This window comes from Paroedura picta, chromosome 14 (assembly GCF_049243985.1).
Source record: "Paroedura picta isolate Pp20150507F chromosome 14, Ppicta_v3.0, whole genome shotgun sequence".
Taxonomy (NCBI): Eukaryota; Metazoa; Chordata; class Lepidosauria; order Squamata; family Gekkonidae; genus Paroedura; species Paroedura picta.
Window position 1 is genome coordinate 40,038,273 of NC_135382.1, and position 18,578 is coordinate 40,056,850.

Below are 18,578 nucleotides of genomic sequence, written 5' to 3' on the forward strand. Positions count from 1 at the left end.
TCCCCTTATGCCATCTCTTTTCTTGGTATCACCAGCAGACCAGAATGCACTCACCGCGGGTATTTTAACGATGCTATTTTTAAATTTTATAGGGTTATTTATTTATTGTATCCAATGTTACACTTTGTTGTACATGGCCCCGAGAGAGCTAAATAAATATCGCGTCAACACTTGGCCGAGTCACAAGTTGCCTGGCAGGAGCAGAGAAAGGCACTTTGGGGCCAGCCTTTATTGCTGGAATCCCAAGCGTTTGCTGACCCCACCGGAAGACCCCTCCAGCCCAGCCCTGGTTAGAGGAAGGAAATCCCACCCCCAAAATACAGAGGGGGGAACAGTCGCTTGAGCTGCCTCTCTTGCAAGGCCCGTGGCCGGCCAAAGTCTACGTTTCAGACCTATAGCCCATGGGAGAAGCTTCTTGTGCAAATAACTTCCATACATGCCGCATTTTGCACACACACCCCAGTTCACCGTTTCTGACAACCCATTCATTCACAAATCCCCCCCCTCCGTTAGGACAGGGTCCTCCCCTGCTCGCTCAAGCCCCGTCCCCGATCCTTGGGCCCCGTGTGCTCCCACAAGCAGCACACTGTTTGCTCAGCAGCTGCTCCGGGGCAGGCCGTCTGCTCCAAGGAGGTGCGCGCCAGGATCCTGCACCATCATCGGCCCAGGCCCCGGCTGGAAGAAAAAGAGAACCTGAGTTAGAAGAAGCGAGGCTGGAGGCCAAGAAACTGGGCAAGCAACTAGCGCAGTTATTAAAGATTAATTGGGAGGGCGGAGAGGAGAAGGCTGCGTTTTACGAGGCTTCTCTCTATCCACTTTTAATTTGCATCTTTTGGGGAAAGTGTCGTGATCCTTTGCCAAGAGCAGGGCAGCAGGCCAGGGAAGGGACGCGAAGTGAGACCGGATACGCCAACACAGGCCTCCCTCTGCCCTGCCTGGGGTAAAAAAGCTGGGCCGCTTTGCCACTAAAGACCACACCAGGAGTTCAGAGCCGGTTGTGGAAGGACGGCTTCCGTGGTTCTGCTTCCGGGTGTGGCAGAAGTCTTGGGCAGCCAGAAATGCAAAGCTGGACAAGATGAGACCGACCGATCTTCAGGCATTCTTAAACTCTGTGCAAAATGCCCTCCTGCACTGAAGCTAATCTCTCGCTTTTTTGAGGAGCACGAGGACATGTCCCCAGTGGCTACTTGGACGAACAAGGAGGCATCACTAGTCAATCTGTGAAGGACAAGCAAGAAATCTGATGTAACTATTACTTAAATCAGCATTTCCCCCTGCCAGCGCAAGTGTGCTTAGAGGATCAGACTGTGCTCAGGAAAACACAGATTCAAATCCCCACTCAGCCATGAAAACTCGGTGGGATGACCTGGGCCGGTCACACTCTCCGTCTAACCTACCTCACAGGGTTGTTGTGAGGAGAAAACAGAGGAAAGGAGAATGATCTACGTTGCTTTGGGTCCCCATTGGGGAGAAAGGCAAGGTATAAAAGAAGGAAATAAGGACGATTAAATTACATCAAGGCAACTTTTTAATCAACATGTTTTTCTAAACCTTGCCTCCACCTGGGACAGCTCAACAGCTTTCTACACAAGGTGTAAAAAGCCATCGAGCTCTCCCGGGGGGGGGGGGGGCAAGCTGCCCCTTACCTTCGTGTGCAGCAAGTACTGGATGGCTCCCGGCACCGGATCTCTCACCACGGCTGCGAGAAGTTCAGCAGGTAGAGAGGCACTCTGCACCGGCAGGCCTCTCAGGAACCTGGGGGGGGGGGGGAGGCAAAGGCAGGGCTCAGGGCAAGATCCCGCCCAACCCCCTGCTCTCCCCCCCCCCTTTGTCAGTGGCCCCATCATTGCTGGAAGGGCTCGCTTACTGGCCTCCGTTGTCCTCTGGAGGGAAGCTGCTCTTGACCACCTCCACAAGCTCTCCCACCGTGTCTTCCAGGGCAAAGAGAACAGCGTTCGGACCGGCATCAAAGGTGTAACCCACCTGCAATCCAGCCCAGGGGTTAGGGAGGGCTCGCCAAGGCTCCCCTCCAGACAAGACCAGCCCCCTCCAAAGCTTGGCTTCCAACTTCTCTTTGACTGTCCCGACTGCCCGTCCCTCTCCTGAGTTCCAGCACCACGAGGGAGGGAGGGAGAAAGAACACGCTCCCCTCTACCGCAGGGGGACTGGGGCATCCTTCAGAGGAATTCTCCATTTAAAGGCTCCCATTGTTCAGCCCTCCCGAGCCCCCCTTCCCAAGCAGCCCCCGATTCTGCTGGAAAGAGGCCCAGGTGTTTCCTCCCACCCCCGCCTCTAACCTTGGTTTTGCCATGGTGGGCGTTGAAGCGGGTGCACCAGGGCGATCACTTGCTTGGAAACGTCGTTGAGGTAGAAAATGGGCGGGAAGGTGTCCAGGCAGGTGGCGTGGAACTGGTTGCTGTCCTTCATCGTGAGCTCCGCAAAGGCCTCAAAGTCACGCTGCTGGATGTGCCGGATCATTTGCACCAGGCGCTCCGGAACCACGGCCTCTGCCCGGTGCTGGGGGGGGGGGGAGGTCGACACACGTGAGATCATGCCGAAGCCCACCTTGGAAACGATGAGCCCCTAATAAAAAACCTTCAGCACAGCCGGGGGGGGGGAGGGGTTTGCAGGGATAATAAATCACTCTCTTTCCGAACACAACAGAACAGTCAGCGGAGTGGGGGGGGGGGAATACCCCCCCCAGCCTGAAGGAACCTATGGAGAGTCTTGCTACAAGAAGTGGCAACAAGCACCAGCAGAAGCCGACTTTTTATAAAAAGAACAGAGGTTTGATCAGCCTCCTTCTGCTTCCAGCGGACTTTCCGTGTTGAGAGGAAGGCTGCCTCTAGAGAAGGGGTAGTCAAACTGCGACCCTCCAGATGTCCATGGACTACCATTCCCATGAGCCCCTGCCAGCAAATGCTGGCAGGGGCTCATGGGAATGGTAGTCCATGGACATCTGGGGGCTGCAGTTTGACTACCCCTGCTCTAAACCCCAAGCTGAACGTGAGGAACCGGTGATCTATGCCTCGTCTTGCTCACGCGCTCTCCCGGGGGCATCCCCCTTTGTGGTGCATCTCCTATTCTTAAGGCCTCAGCATGTGCAAGACCTCGGTGCAGCCTTAAGGTTGTTGTTAATATTTGCACGGTTTGTCTCCCGCCCTTCTGCCTTGGCAAGGCTGCTGCATCCTCCCCACAAAGAGAAGGGGCCTCCAGCTGCACGGATCAGGGCCCCCTGGACGGCCTGTGTCCCGGCGCCCTCTCTGACCTTCAGCAGCAGACTGGTCTCCACGCTGGTCTGCATTCCGGCCGTGCTCCCCACCGGCTTCTTCTCCGCACTCACCTGGAAAGGCAGGAGGGGCAGAATCTCAGGCTCCCTGTGGAAGGGCGTTTCCTCACCCCAAACCCATCCCGCATTTGCCAGCAGAGCAGGACTTGCCCCTGAAATCCGGCTGCCCCACAACACCTTGTGCTGCCTCGGCAGGACGCCTCGAAATACAGCCACTCACCACCAGGATCAGGACCCTCAGCTCAGGCCAGTGCGTCTCCGGCGCCACCTGCTGGGCAACACTGTCCTTGCCGTCCGCTCGTTCCCCCATGGCCCACTGCACAAAGCCTCCAAACATGCTCCGGCAGGCGCTCCCTGAGCCTTGGCGCGCCACTTCGGAGAGCTCCCCCTCCACACCGTACAGCTTGGCCAGGGTATAGACTGCAGGAGCAGGGTGGGTGGGGGTCAGGACTGGCAGGTACTTGGGGTGCCCCCATGAAAGACAGTCCCCCCCTTCCACAGGACGGCGCTTTTATGCTCCAAAGAGTTCAGTGGCATCATGGCTCTCCCCCTCCCCTCCTAACCCCCTCACAACAACCCTGCATGGTAGGCTTGGCTGAGTATGAAAGACTGCCTGAGGGCCCTTGCAGTTCCACGAGGGCAGGAATGGGAAAGCCATGCACCGCCCTGCGGAGAAGGCCAGAAGAGGTCTGCTGAAGCAGGACAGTGAGGGTCCGTTGAGCCCAGCATCTCATCTCACACTGGTGCCAACCAGTTCCCTTGGAGTTCCAACAACGGGGAGCACAGCCCAAGGCCTCCCCCCGAGGTTGCCTCGGGCTGCTGGTATCCAAAGGTTGACTGCCCCTGAATGTGGAAGCTCCATCTCGAACAAGAGAAGCGATGGACAGATGTGGATCCCTGCCTTACCCAAGCAGGCGTAGCCAGCCGCAGAGGAAGCCAGCCCAGCTGCCGTGGGGAAGTTGTTCTCCGAAGCAATGTGGACCTTGTAGGCAAGACTGAGGGGAGGGGGCTCATGGCTACCGTTGCCCCCATGGCGCTTCCGGGCCAGCCGGCGTACTGCAAGAAAGCAAACGTTAGGGACGTGGGGAAGGTGGGCCGGCAGAGATGTGGGAGCAGCGGTGCAGCCACAGAGACGGAAGGTCCTTGGTTCAATTCTCAGGCTCGCCAGTTCAAAGGGCCAGGTGATGGAAAGACCTCAGCCTGAGGCCCTGGAGAGCCACCTCCTGCCTGAGGAGACAAGAATGACTCTGACGGATCAGGGGTCTGATGCAGGACATGGCAGCTCCACAGGCGCTTGTGTGCAAGGAAGCAGACGTGCCCTTCTTTGCTACCCAAGCAAAGTGGGGACTAAGTGCCTGACCCAGCAGCGGATCTGCACCCAGCTCTTGAATATTTCTGACATGCCGTCTCACTGGCTCTTGGCTTTGCCCCTCCCACCCCGCCCCTCCTTTGCACTCACTCTCCCGCAGGCAGGACTGGAGTCGGGGGTGCCAAGGTCCACCTCTTCCCCGTTGAGCCAGAGGCGGTCCACTTGGAAGTCCCGGCTGAGGGCCGCAGTCGTGATGGTCTTGAGCTGCAACAGAAGGACAAGGCTGAAGGTCAAGCGAGGCAACAATCTAAGCAACAATTTCAAAGCAGCCCGCCTTGAGTTTTAGCAGACCCAGCGGGGTTTTGAGCACTTCAACCAGATTTTTAGGCCCATCTACCCCACTGGATTGGCCGTCTCCTCTTGTCACGCCCTTCTGAGCCCTGGCCCCACAGCTGACAATCGCTCTGCTGTCCGTGGCAGCGCCTCAAGCCAAAGGGCGCCTCTGTTAAGATCCGAGACCAACCTGATCCTGGTGCAGAGTGACACTGAGGGAGGAATTGATGGGCAGGATGAGCTCCTCGTCACGTTTTCCCCCTGGGTGGAGGAGGAGGAGGAAGAACGTCAGAACGGGGGGGCGGGAAGCAAAACTGCAGCACCGGTCTGAGTCCCACAACTGGATCCTCATGCTAGTCAGAACTTCTGGAGAATCAGGCAGCTCAGGGATCAGCCCAACCTACTCTCTCTGTTGCCAACAGGCAGGAGATGCACTGCAGCAGCAGCAGCAAAAGGAGCCTGTTATGGGCTGGGACTCAGCCCTCTGGCTTTTTCATTTAACGACTTGGCTCTGCGTGGGAGATAAATACTAGAGGTGGAGGAAGGGACAGAAGAGCAATGATCTGGATTCCCCAAAAGACTGAGCAACTCAGAGCTTTATTTACCACCTGCATTTCGGAAGACACCTTTTAAAATTCTCTTATAAAATTATGAGCATATCGCTATTTTAGAAAAAATGCCACCTCTTTAAAGCACTGTAACTTTTCTAAGACAGGCACATGGCGATGGAGCAATGGGCTAAGCTGTTCACCTTTGCACTGCCCAGAAACTTTGAAACCACTGACCCATTTTCTCACAAGTGCAACCGAGGCAGGGGCACACCACTGGACCTCAGCCAAGCCATAAGAAAGAAGAGAGGCCCCCTCGTTTCCGATGCAGCCCTTGCACTGATATGCCACATTTCTTCTCCATGCCGTCTCCAAGCAGCTGACACCTTTCTTCTCTCCTCCATTTTGTCCCCACAACAACCACCCTGCGAGGTAGGTTATACTGCAAGAGTCAGACTGGCCCCCAACTAGCTACCCTGATGTGGATAGTCCAGGCTGGCCCGGGCCCATCAGCTCCCGGAAACCCAGCCAAGGTTGGCCCTGACTAGCACTTGGAAGGGTGATCTCCAAGGAATAGCCGGGTCACGATGCAGGGTGAGCGACTGCAAAGCACCGCTGAACATCTGCTGCCCGGCAGCCAGACCACCTGAGCATCTCCTGGCTGCATGATAAGTCAGCAAACAGCTCATAGGGGAAGCACCTACTGCAAACCGGACCTGGCTGTGCCACACACACCTAACCCCTTGAGACCTCGGAGGCTAAGTAGGGTCGGCCCTGGCTGGCACTTGGAAGGGGGGCAGGCCATGACTCACCTCTGCCCAGCGACACTCCGAGGAGATCTTGGCAGCATGATAGGGAGGACTTAGAAAGGACATGATGTGTCAAAAAGCAGATCGCCTATCCCTGACCCAGTATAAAGACAGGTGACCAAAAAGGGATGAAAGGAGCCTCTAGCAGCCCTTCCAGCTGGCAGGGGCTCATGGGAATTGTAGTCCATGGACATCTGGAGGGCCGCAACTTGACTACCCTGCTCTACGGGAACGACGGAGGAAGGCGCTTGGGGGGTCCCTGGCTCTGTTTCTGCCACACAACCAGCCAACAGCTGGCGACCCCCAGGAACACGCGGCTCCTGCGGCCAGGCACGCCCGGGGTCTCCCCCCCCCCCCGCCCGGACTCACAGTACTTGAGGACGGCGATGTTGACGGGGGCCGTGCAGGTGGCCAGCGCCTCGGGCTTCTCGGCAGCCATGGCGGGGGGCGGGCAGTGGTCCCGGACGGAACCTCAGTTCCCCGTGCAGCCGGACCCTCCGCGCGCCAGTAGCCAGCCTACCTGCCCACCTGCCCGCCCACACGTGTGGGCAGCAGCGGCGCGCCCGGAAGCATCGCCTGCCTGGGATTGGCCAGCCGAGCGCCGGCTGCTCCCCACGACCCAATCGGCGCCGGCCTCTCCCCCTCGGGTGGCCACTCGCGGCCAATGGCCCGCCTCGGGAGGCGGGGCGCCTCGCTCGCCTCATTCGCGCCCCCGACCGGCAGGCGGAACTCTCGGGCGGGCCCCGCGGAGGACCCGTTTCCGCCCGGACCCTCGCGGCTGTGGCGCCGGCCGGGGCAGGAGGGAGGGGCCGCGGGCGGGCGGCCATGACACTAGAGGCGCAGCATGGGACTGGCGGAGGGAGCTCGTGCCCGCAGGGGCTCATGGGAGTTGTAGTCCACGGACGCCTCCCCGATTGAAGAAGGGAGCCCTGCGGGTTTTCTGTACGTTGAAATCTGCTCAAGATACTGTCAGAAAGCGGCAGAGCGTGTGCATGGCAGCATTTGATGGCACTTTGAAGATTAAGAGACGGGAGGCAGAAAATACTGCTTGTGCGCATCCGAGACTCTCAAGATTGCCAATGAAACCGGAGTCCAATTAGGCACCTTGAAGACCAACAAAGATTTATTCCGGGCGGGAGCTTTCGAGGGCGAGCACGGACTTATCACGCCCTGAATAAATCTCTGTTGGTCTTCAAGGTGCCCGACTGGACTCTGATTTCATTGGCAATCTTAGAGCCGCGGATGCCCATTTAAATCCAAAGATTGCCCCTTGCAAAGGAATTGGGGGAACCATCCAGAGGAAAATAAGCAATCCTGTGAACATTTGCGGGGTGTGACCACCGGCCAGACTCAGGACAGGACCATGAATCCTGCCCGGTGACCAGCGGGCCAGGCTCCCTCCCTGCAGCGGCCGCCCCAGAAGGGCCAGAGACGCCCGGGGGAGCGCTGGGGCTTAGGTAAAGACTTCCTGTGTCCTTGTGCACACTTCCTTCCTGCTGGGGCTCCAGATGAAAAACAGGTAGACTGCTAGGACTCTCTCTCGCTCCCCTTTCTCTTTGCAAAGTTGTTTCAATTCTCAATCCAGCTATATATTCTTTAGCAGTTGGTGCTGTACCCCTATGCAGATTTAGACTCTGCAAACAGAATCGCCCTTGGGTGGGATTATACCATGGCCATGCTCCCAGCACGTGCAAATATTGTCCGGTGCTCAAAATGGACTGAGGTGCCCTGGATCTTGCCCTATCCAGTGGAAACTCCAGGCTCTTGACGGAAAGTACTGTGGGATTGGCCACCTGTGCTCCCTCGCAAGCCTCCCCGCCCGGATACCAGTCTGGGAGTTGTTTTGCCACCGGGCTAGCCATCCGCTGCATTCACGGAACCCTGGAAGACGACACGCCAGGTTCCATCGGGGCTTGCCAGCGGGCTAAAGATAGAAAGCGCGGGCAGCCAAGAGGGTATAGATAGAAAGGCAGGCGCTATTTTCGCTCCTCTTGGCATCACGGTCAGGGAAAGTTTGCCTGGCCAGAAGCAGGCACTATTTATACAAGCTAATTTGGGAGGGCAGGTGGGAGTAGCAGCACTATTTTCCCTCTTGTCATGAGAGGAAGAAGTGGGGTAGAAAGGCCGGTTTCTGGCTCAGCGCTGATGCCAAGAGCCAGTGTGACGTGGCAGTGAAGGGCAGCAGACTCTAATCTAATTTGATCCCCCACTTCTCCGCATGCAGCCAGCTGGGTGACCTTGGGCCAGTCACAGTTCTCTTACAGCTGTTCTCACATAACAGTTCTCTTAGAGCTCTCTCAGCCCCACCTTCCTCACAGGGTGTCTGTTGTGGGGAGAGGAAGGGAAAGCTGTTTGTGAGCTGCCTCAGGACTCCTCCAGGTAGTGAAAAGTGGGGTATAAGAAACCAGCACTTCTCTTCTGTCATATATTCAGTTAATCAGGCCAGGCCCTGGGAGCATGAAAACCCACAAGATGGAGAAAGGGGGTGCAAAGACAGGTCCCCTGCTCAGCTGACAGCCACTGTGGGGCAGTCATTAAGAGTGTCAAACTACAACCTGGAAGCCCCAGGTTTGAACCCCCAGTCACGCTGAGAGAGTTCACTGGGTGACCTTGGGCCAGCCACACGCTCAGCCTGACCTACCTCACGGGACTGTTGTTGGAGGAGAGGAGACGGATGTCAGCTGCTCTGGGTCCCCATGGGGGAGAAAAGTGGAATATAAATACATGAAATACATCCGTTCCCTCAAGTTTTCTCCAAGGCTTAAACTGATCCAGGTCTGAGAGAGCGAAAATCTTTGGTCTTCTTGAGATCCATCTCTGGTGAAGTGGTAAGAAAGTGCCTCTGGCCACATGCAGAGTTCCAAGAACTTGTGGCCATCACTCTCTTAAAACTGTTTGCTGTATCCCGGAAATATCTGCAACACTACGAGGCTTCAGGGCTGGGGGGAAACTCAGAGAAACCCACCCCTTATAAAAGCGCACAGAAACACTTTCGAGCAATCCTGTGTATTCAACTGAAATCAAAATTAAAAGACCACGGTGAGGCTATTGTAGTTTAGTCACATCACAAGATGACAGGACGGACCGTGCAAGATGAGAACGCCAGGAAAAGAGAGCAAGCTCTCCCACTGAGCCACAGTCCCGCTTAGCACCACGTCATACTACTCTGAGTAGGCACCCCTGGGGGGGCCCCGGACAGCTGAGCAGTGAATCTGTCCTGCCCAAGAACAGTCTGTCTCGTCTCCCTTTGAAGGGGCTCAAAATGTTTTCTTCTTGACTTGGGAGGGGGAAGCTTAGAGCTGCCACTGCTGCGTAATAACCGAACAAGCCCTGCGCGGCCTCTCTACGTGGCTCTGCGTGTCCAGGCGGCCTGGGAAGAACGGAAAAAACTCATTCATTCATTGCATATCCACTCTCCCGCCCTTGAGCGGCCTGACTGGCAGCTGGCACCCCCCCCCCCCGCTCACCCGCCTGCTCACCCACCTCAATCCCAGCAGCCCACTCCGTATTTATAAGCATTTTCCATCTGCAGCAAGTTGCAAGGGGGAAAACATGCAGGCTTATTTTAGACCCTGCGAGGATTCTTTCCTCTTCTGGCCCTTGGAGAGACAGGTGCCGCAGCCAGATTTAGACACCGCAGGGCTCAAAATAGAGCACAATTTACAATGTCGCTTCCTTTAGGTATCTGGGTGCTATTTGGGTGCGCTTGAGTAAGGCTGCCCCTTGCCGTGGCCCTGCTTACAAATATTCACACTGCTCCACCTGCCTCCCCACTTGTAGTATGGCTACCCCCTCCCTTGCAGAGGGGCCTTTTATGCCCAAAGGACAAGGTACTGGCCTCCTGCACCATCCCCACAGAAAGCACAGCACAGGAGGGTTAAGGACGTCCTCTTGACCTCAACCTTCCCCCACCTGGTAGAATGAGCTCCCAGAGGAGATCAGGGCCCTGACGGAGCTAAAACAGTTCCGCAGGGCCTGCAAAAGGGAGATCTCCCACCAGGCTGGGCCCCGATCTTCCCTCCCTGACCCCCTGTGTCAGATCAGGCCAACCATGGTCCTGTTAGATAATTCATGTCTTTCCATGGCTTTGCAGAGGGGCCAGGCCTGATGCCAGCACCATGGGAAGCAGAACAGGGAACTAAAGATGCAGTGAAACAGCTGCCTTCAAAACCCCTCCTAGCACATGGCGAAGATAAAGTTTGAGTCCAGGGGTACTTTTAAGACCAACACAGTTTGGCCTTTGTGTGCAGAGCCCCCTCCTTCTGATGGAAACGTGCCATTGGACTCAAAATCTTTGTTCTGCTGCTTCAGACCTACACGGCTACACACCAGAATGAAAAAAAGTATAAGACTTGGCTTTGGGGCCAAGATAATTGGCATTACTTTATTTCTTAAAATCAGAGAAGAGGAAGCTTCCATGTTCTGGCCACAAAGAAACTGTCCCTGGGTGGATGAATGTGGGGATGTCCTTTGTGCTCATCTCCAGACTCTCCCGGCAGAGCCACTTTGGCTTGAAGGAGGCCCCCTGGGGCCCTCGTGAACCAGCGGGCAAAGGGCTCCCTGGATGGATCTACTAAGTGTTTCCGGAACAGGAGAGAATTCTGCTGCAGAGCCAGCCTCCTGCGTAGGCCCCTCCCTTGCAGGAAACAGCCTGCATCCTCCATCACCTGACCAAGAGCCCTCCTGGCCTTGCTGCAACCGAGCCCCGTCGCTCTTCCGCGCAATCTGTGGCAGAGGCTGAATGGCACAGGGCAACTCTGGCTTCCGCACCGCAGCTCTTGTCCATCGCGTCCCGGGCGGCCCGTTTTTTCCGAGAGGGCCTCTCCAAGCCGGGTCAGGTGGCGGGGCATGCTCCAGCCTCCTCGTGCCGCAGCAGCAGAGACATGCGGGAAAAGGTCTTGGAGCAGGTGTGGCACTGGTATTTCTTGATGTCGGAATGAGTCTGCAGGTGAGCGCGGAGGTTGGAGCGGTCCGCAAAAGCTCGGCTGCAGTGGGAGCAGGTGTAGGGCTTCTCGCCTGGACAAGGAGCCAAAAGAGAAGGAAGTCAGGCGCCAAGGGGGCTTGTCTGGAGAACGTGCCCCCGCCCCCCGACCAGTGGTGATGATGGGAAGGGCCGTTCAGCTTTTGGGGCTTGTGGGCACCTTGGGAATTCTGACTGCCACGGGAGGCAGAGCCAACCACAAAAGGCCAACATTTTACATTGACTATCTTAACTCGAATATCTGCCTACCGAAGGTTTTGCTCCTTGCCTTTGTGCAGCGGGCTCTAGATGGCAGACAAAAGAACCTGTTAAGAGGCTCGGCCACGAGATTCTCTCTGTTTCCACGTTCTCCTTCTCCCTCGTGAACTGTGGCCCGGTGTGGATGCAGAGCAGCAGGACTTAATCATCCAGATCCAAAGCAATATTTATACAGAAACAAAAAGAGCCTGGCTGGATCAGGCCAAGGGCCCCTGGTGCCCAACAACCACCAGTTGCCCCCCCCCCAACACTTTATTATGTCCAGTGAAATAGAAAAAGGGCAACGTTTGAGACCAGGGGCACAAAGTTTTCTTCAGGGAATAAGCTTTTGTGTGCCTGCACACTTCTTCTTCACACGAAAGCTTTGTTGGTCTTAAGGTGCCCCTAGACGTTAGCTTGGTTCTGCTCCTTCAGACCCACACAGCTACCCAATTCTCACAAAGCTGAAGGCCAGTTAAGTTTTATTCTGGGTATAAGCTTTCGTGAGCGCACACTATACCTTGAATAAAACTTTATTGGTCTTCAAGGTGCCCCTGGACGTGAACTTTGTTCTGCTGCTTCAGACCGACACAAATTACAAAAAGAGCACCTAGTCCAGCGTCTTGCTCCAAACACCAGGCCCTGTCGGAAGATTTCAGGGCCTGCCCGGGGGAGCAACAGACCAGTCCCAGCCTCTCCTTCTCCCGGCAGCCAGAATCGCGGTCTCTAAAACTGGGGTTTCATTTTGCTGTTGTAGCTTATCACACACAAGCCCTTTCCAAAGCAGCCAGTGGGAAGAGAAACAGCTCTCCTCGTAAGCATCTCCTCCAAAGTGGCCCAGAAGCCCACCCTTCTGCACCGTGGGGGAAAGGAATGCCAGCCTGAAGAACTGCACCCTCCTTCCTCCCCTTATCCAATTGAGCCGCCGCGGGATTTGAATCCAAGCTCACTGTGCTGCCCCCAAACCTATTCCCAATGCCAGGACTAAGCTCCGGGTCACCTGTTGCAGGAAGCAGGAGGTTCTGAGCAGGGCCCTTCCTCACCACCAAAGGAGAGCCGCAACCCCCTCTTCAGCCACCGTATGCCGAGTCAGACCTTTGGCCCACCTGTATGGGTCCGGATGTGCCCCTGGAGCAGCCACGGCCGGGAGAAGGCTTTGCTGCAGATCCTGCAGACGCAGGGCAGCGTGTGAGTGCGGATGTGCATCTTGAGGGCCCCCAGGCTGCCGTACTCCTTCTCGCAATACTTGCAGCGGAAATATCTCCTGCCCGCCGACTGCAGCTTGCAACGCAGCCGCTGGTGCCGGGCCAGGCCCGCAAAGGTGTGGTAGGTCTTGCCACAGTCCGGGCACGCCAATCCCTCGGGGGGGTCAGCGGCCCTGCCCGGCTCCCCCCGCAGCTTCTCTCCTTCCCCCTCAGCTGGGCTGCCCAGAAGGGGGGTGCGCCTGGGGGGCAGCCCAAAGGTGCCTGGAAGATTGAGGTTGTTCAGGCTGTCCCGCAGAGGGGCTCCCGAGAGGCGGCCTCCCCCCGGGGCAGCGTCTCCACTGGCCATGGACGGCGGGCTGGGGCCAGGAGGGTCTCCTCTGGTCTCGCCACTCTGCAGAAGAGGCAAGGGGGGGCCAGCAGGGCCAGAGCTGCGCCCCCACAGCCAGCCAGGTTCACAGGGGGGCCGAGGAGCCGTGCCATCGGGCAGGAGGAGGGGGCACGCCAGCCCTCGCCAAGCTGGGCACAGTCCAGTGGAGTCTGCGGGAGGAAGGGGGGAGAGCTTGTCAGAGGAGGCCAGTGCATTTCCAGACATGCTAAATCTTCCTGCGGGAGGGAGCCACAGCCATTATGCTAAAGGCACTAGATCTTCGGGGGGAGGGGGGAGCAAACAAAAGAGTGGGGCACAGAAAGCCACCCGGATTTCCACCCCACACACAGCCCTGTAAACCACACCAGGGCCCTTCAACCTCCCATTCATCAAAATGGGAATTGTGCGGCTCATGATCCAGAATTGAAAAGTGCCTCATAGTCCATCCGTCCCCTGTGTACTTCATGAAGGGAACCCAAGTGGCCTGACACCAAGTGGCCTGACACCACCCCTCCATGGAAGGAGACCCCATCCCAGAGAATGGCCCCCTTGGCTGTCCCTCGTCCCCCACCCCAGGTCTCAGAGAGTGCAGGCTTCCTCACCACCTTTGCCCTCCTTGGTTCTCCTGGCTTTATTTATTCACAATGTCTGTTTATTAACACATCATCAATGCTTTGTTAATGCACCTGCCCCCTAATGTGTTAAGAGGTTGTTTATTAATAGCGCCCTGCTGAGTCCGGCAGAGAAGGGAAGGAGCTCAGACCCGAATCCCCTGGAGAGAGAGAGCCTGCACACCGCTCCGGGCCTCCTTGGCAGCCCCTGGCACGCATGCGCCACTCATGATGAGCATGGGGCAGTCCTTGGGCAATCCCTTGAGGAGGCCCACAGTGACCCTTGTCTGGGGGGAGGGGGGCAGGCACTCTTTCGGGGGGGCTCATCTGTCCGGGTGGTGACTGTCCAGGCGCACTGGACTAACGGGGATCCCCCGGGTTTCTAAGGGTCACTGTGATTAAGAGAGTGTGTTTGCCACTGGCTGCCTCTGTGGGGCAGCCCCACAATTCCTGGGTGGTCGTCCATCCAAGGACTAACTGGGGCTGGCCCTGCTGACAGGAAGGACCATCCAGGATGGGAAGAGTTGCTTAGAAACCAGGGTAGTATTCTAAGTGTTGATCTTCAAAATTCCCCCCCCCCTCTGCTGCAGGCTCCGTGGCCTCAAGCTCCGTGTGAAAACAAGGGGACGCAGGCCATTCCTTCCGCACCCTCCTTTTAAAGCCGGACAGTCCAGCAGCAGCACTGGGCGGACAGAAGCGGCCTTCGCACTCCAGACAGCCCCCGTTCCCACTCTCTGGCCAAGGGAGCCCCTCCCCCCCACTCAAATGCTTAGCCCACCCTGCCAATCTAGTTGGCCTCTGGGTGCCCCTAGACTGGAGCCGAGCTTCCCACAAGGGCTTCCCCCAGGCCAGAAAGAGCGCTGCTCCCTTGGACGGACAGTGACCCACAAGGCTTCATTCTGGGCAAAGGCGGGGGGGGGGGTGCGCGCACTTCCTCGGCGGCAGAACAAATCTTTAGTCCCGTGGCTCCTTCACACCCACAACGTTTTATTGAGGGTCTTAAAGGTGCCCCCTGGACTCAGCCCAAGGCAGCGACGCACCGGAATGTGTGCCCGTGGGAGCGGGTCCTGGGCCCGGGGACTGCGTGGCCCCTATCGGGCAGCTGCGCCTTAGCCCGCGGGGGCCAGGATCCGGCGCCGGGGCGGCGAGGGCGCGGCCGAGTCCGGGGCGCTGATTTCGAACGGAGTCGCTCCCCCTCCGGCCACCTTCCCCGCGCCGCCCGCCGCCTTCGGAAAGCGTCGCCCGAGGCCCGCCGCCGCCGCCGCCGCCGCCGCCGCCAAACCGGCCGTCGAAAGCCCGAAAGCGCCCCCGGGGCCCCGCGCCCCAACCCCAACCCCAACCCCAACCCCAACCCCGCCTGGTACCGCACCCTCCGGGGAAGAGCAAGAGAGCTGGCCGCCCGCTCGCCCCGGGGAGCCCACGCGAAGCCCCGCTCCCGTTCCCGCCCGTGCCGTCGCGTCCCACCTGGGCGCCGCGTGTCCAGCTGGCCGTAGTCGGGGGCGCGGGCGCTGGCGGGCTTCTTGACCAGAAAGGAGCGCGGCATGGCTGGAGAGCGCGGCCCTCGACCCACCCGCCCGCCCGCCGGCCCTATAAAGCCGCCTCCTCATTAGCATGGGCCGCCCGCCCCCCCCCCGGGCCCCGGCCGCGCCCCGCCTGGCCCCGCGCCCACGCCCCGCCTCGCAGCCGCCACCGCCCGGGGAGAGAGGGGGTCGCTCCCGGGACCCGGCTTCCCCCGGCCGGCCGCTGGCAACCGAGGCACGCCTGAGCTCCCTTCTCCCGCACCGGGGTGCCAACTTTGACCTGGGGGATGCCGGGAGCCGGCCCCCGTAGAGCGCCTCGCCGGGAAGCCCCTTCCAGCCCCCCCCCCGAGCGCCTGGCCCCATGTGGCCCCGGGGCCCCTCCCCGGCGTCTCGGCGCCCAGCAGCTTTCCTCCCCGGGTCCGGAGCCCGCCCGGCCGCGCCGCCGACGCAGCCCAGAATCGGGCACCGCAGGAGAGCGCCCTGGCCGCGCAGGGCCGGCTTCGGAGCTCGGGTCGGACGGGGAGAGCCGCGCCTGCCCCCACCCCATTTAGTGCTCCAAGTTCGGCCTCTCTCTCTGGGCCTGGGACCATCAGCAATTCGGGATGCGGGTCAACAGCTGGGACCCCCCCCCCCCCCCAGACTAGAGGACCCGTTCCCCTGAAGCCAGACCCCCGCCAGTGGCTATGGCTGCCTGGAGAAGCCACAGGGGCCGGGGCTGCGCTGTTGACTGAAGCTGGGCGGGAGAGAAGATGCTCCAAGTCCCGCCTCACCCTGAGAAAGTGGCAGTCGGAGGCCGATATCGCTGGCCGGCTGGCAAGGGGGAGACTCAGAACATGAGACTGAAGTGGGGACACAATTGGGCTTGCTCCTTCCACTGGTGTGAGTTCATGAGGGGGGGGGGATAGAAAAACAGGCCTTTGTTTGGGGGAAAATCCGGAGAGGAGACTCTCTGCACCTCTGATCTCAACCGGCTCAGTTTTAGGAAAGCAGTGCTCATTCAGGGACACTCGTAGCCCTTCTGCTCTCTCGTCAGCCTCCCTCCCTCTTCCGCGTGAACTTGTGGGAATCAGCTCCCCGACTGGCACTGCTGCCCTCCCACTCAGATCTGCACGGGGCCCTGCCCAGCCTGGCCAACTGTGCGGAAAACTGGGAGCAAAAGTCACAGGAGAATAAAGCTAATTTAAGCCTCTTGTGGCACAGAGTGGTAAGGCAGCAGACATGCAGTCTGAAAGCTCTGCCCATGAGGCTGGGAGTTCAATCCCAGCAGCCGGCTCAAGGTTGACTCAGCTTTCCATCCTTCCGAGGTCGGTAAAATGAGTACCCAAGCTTGCTGGGGGTTAAACGGTAATGACTGGGGAAGGCCCTGGCAAACCACCCCGTATTGAGTCTGCCAAGAAAACTCTAGAGGGCATCACCCCAGGGGTCAGACATGGTGCTTGCACAGGGGGGGATACCTTTACCTTTAAGCTCACTTGGTGGCCGAAGCTGCCTCAGAGCAGTTCCCTGGAGAGGCGACATAAGATCTTTCTGGGCATGCTAAAGCAGACAAGGGCTGCGTGAATCGTTCCCAAATGCACAGGGGGTCCCAGGAGAGGAGACCCTCCTGCAGCACTGCCAGTGTTCATGCATCTCCCTTCTCACCATTTTAAAAAATTCCCAGAGATGCAAAGGGGGTTCCCACTCTGGCAGCAGTAGCCGCCCTCCTGAGTCTGAGTAGAGAGGCCTGGCCCATCACCCACTACCAGGTTTAAAAACCAAACCAAATCAGGGCCTGAACTTGGGACCTTCTGCATGCCAAGCAGACGCTCCGCCTCTGGCATCCAATTCTCAAGGACGCCAGCAACCAACCCGAGGAGTTAGCATGACTCCCTCCCCTCCCAGTTTGAACTATGAGGCCATTGCCGTTCCTCGCTTGTGGGATGCCCGTGCCCCTTGTTCTACTTTTATAGCAATTTTATTATAGTGAAAGGCAGAGAGGAAATGCAGAATTCTTCCTGGCTACACAATGGATGCATCTCCGAACCTGGTCCTTGTTTCGTGTGCAGTTGTATACTGGCTCCCAAGCTTTTTCTGGCAAAAGGAAGACTGAAGAAAGGAAGGCAATAAAGGGCTGGGGGAAGGTGGATGACCTCAGGAGGGCCCTACGGAAACTCGGAGCAGCTGCATGGTGCTCACGGCTTGTGCTGAGGTCTGACAAAGTAGCTCTGAATGCCCGATTCTCCCCCACCAGCTGGGGGGTGGCTGCTTTGCACTGGATCACCCTGGCGGAAAAGATTTCAACTAGAAAGTCTTAGGAGCCTCATGACCTACTTGGTGCAGAATTCCTTTTTTATTTCCACCTCTTGCAGGGCTTTCCCTCTTTCCCCACCTGTTCCTTTGGCGAGAAGAATGGCCCCATCCCCCTGAAAAGAAACTGAGTGGTGGTGGTGGTCGCCACTAACCCTGCCCCCAGGGGGTTCTCAATGGGCCAGGCGTTCTGGGGAACTTCTCAGGAACTTCTCAGGAACCCAGGACTTCACCCAAGGGCCACCCAGGGCCAGGCTTCCAAGATCTGGTAGGTTTGGGTTAGCCGGAGCCATAAGAATGCTGTTGTTCTTAGTCAAACACAGACCTTAAGGGTTCACTGCTTTGTTTTCCTCTTCTGTATAAAATGTGAACACGATTGATTGCTTGGGGGGGGGTTGAAGATGTCCCACCCTGCAGATGCAGGGAAGTGAGATTTCGCGGCCAATCCTGTGTGCCAAGCCCCTGTTATCCCCAGCCCCTCCCTCCAGCCCGCTGCCCAACCAGTGAGTAATGACTTCTGCAGGAGAACTAAGCTCACTTGCATTCCAGAGCCCTTTCTGAACAAGCTACCAGAGGCTGCCTTTGGACAAAGCCACGTCAAGCAGGGCGGATTTCGGAGCGGGAAGAGCAGAAGCCAGGCGGCTGCTCCCCCTGGAGGGCACAGCAGGCTGAAAATCTGTCCTAGGCCTCAAAATGCACGCCAGGAAGATTCAAGGTTTGGGGGGCTGCGACCTTTAGAGCTTCGAAGCTCCCTTCGTCAGATACTTCAAATATTTGACTCTCAAAACCTCATCTCCCAAAAACTCTTGTTGCTGTCTAAGGCGCCCCTGGAGTCTAATCTAGCTGTTCTACCGTAGATCAGATCTCTCTGACTCTATGCTAGGAAGAGTCGCTGAAGGGCAGAATCCACACAAACTGAGCTCTGATCCCAAAGCTGAGATGTAATCCATGGGGTCGGCTAGGCACCTGCCTCTGAGTTCACAAAGCCATGGGCTGACGGCACAGACACACAAAATCACCTTTGGGTCCCCAAATGAACCCTTGGAGGATGACCGTTGAACTGCAGTCCACTCACCCACTCAG

General features: G+C 57.9%; 2 protein-coding genes across 3 annotated transcripts; both read right to left on the reverse strand.

The window, feature by feature from the left end:
- Positions 1-76: 76 nt before the first annotated feature.
- On the reverse strand, positions 77-6,994 carry MVD (mevalonate diphosphate decarboxylase). The gene is given in 12 exon segments (XM_077310282.1): positions 77-675; positions 1,647-1,755; positions 1,868-1,983; positions 2,298-2,327; positions 2,329-2,517; positions 3,269-3,343; positions 3,510-3,709; positions 4,196-4,345; positions 4,749-4,778; positions 4,781-4,862; positions 5,122-5,192; positions 6,658-6,994. Coding segments are annotated over 12 exon segments (1,203 nt in total). The 5' UTR covers positions 6,728-6,994; the 3' UTR covers positions 77-594.
- Positions 6,995-10,645: 3,651 nt separating this feature from the next.
- SNAI3 (snail family transcriptional repressor 3) lies at positions 10,646-15,264 on the reverse strand. Of its 2 annotated transcripts, none has more exons than XM_077310472.1 (3): positions 15,154-15,264; positions 12,613-13,248; positions 10,646-11,304 (listed from the first exon to the last, which is right to left on the reverse strand). In XM_077310472.1, the coding sequence occupies exons 1-3, from the start codon at positions 15,230-15,232 to the stop codon at positions 11,123-11,125; spliced, it is 897 nt and encodes a 298-aa protein (XP_077166587.1). In that variant the 5' UTR covers positions 15,233-15,264; the 3' UTR covers positions 10,646-11,122. The 2 variants fall into 2 exon arrangements, 1 of the variants encoding a protein (XP_077166587.1); XR_013226588.1 differs by having other exon boundaries at positions 11,170-11,304; positions 12,507-13,248.
- Between the last annotated feature and the right edge of the window lie 3,314 nt (positions 15,265-18,578).

Bases quoted from the DNA above. Each gene is read 5' to 3' on its own strand.
- SNAI3 (XM_077310472.1), bottom strand. From the start codon at position 15,232: ATGCCGCGCTCCTTTCTGGTCAAGAAGCCCGCCAGCGCCCGCGCCCCC. The intron at 13,249-15,153 runs GTGGGACGCGAC...TTCCTCCCGCAG, and splicing joins GCTGGACACGCGGCGCCCAG to ACTCCACTGGACTGTGCCCA. The intron at 11,305-12,612 runs GTGGGCCAAAGG...CTCCTTGTCCAG, and splicing joins GCACATCCGGACCCATACAG to GCGAGAAGCCCTACACCTGC.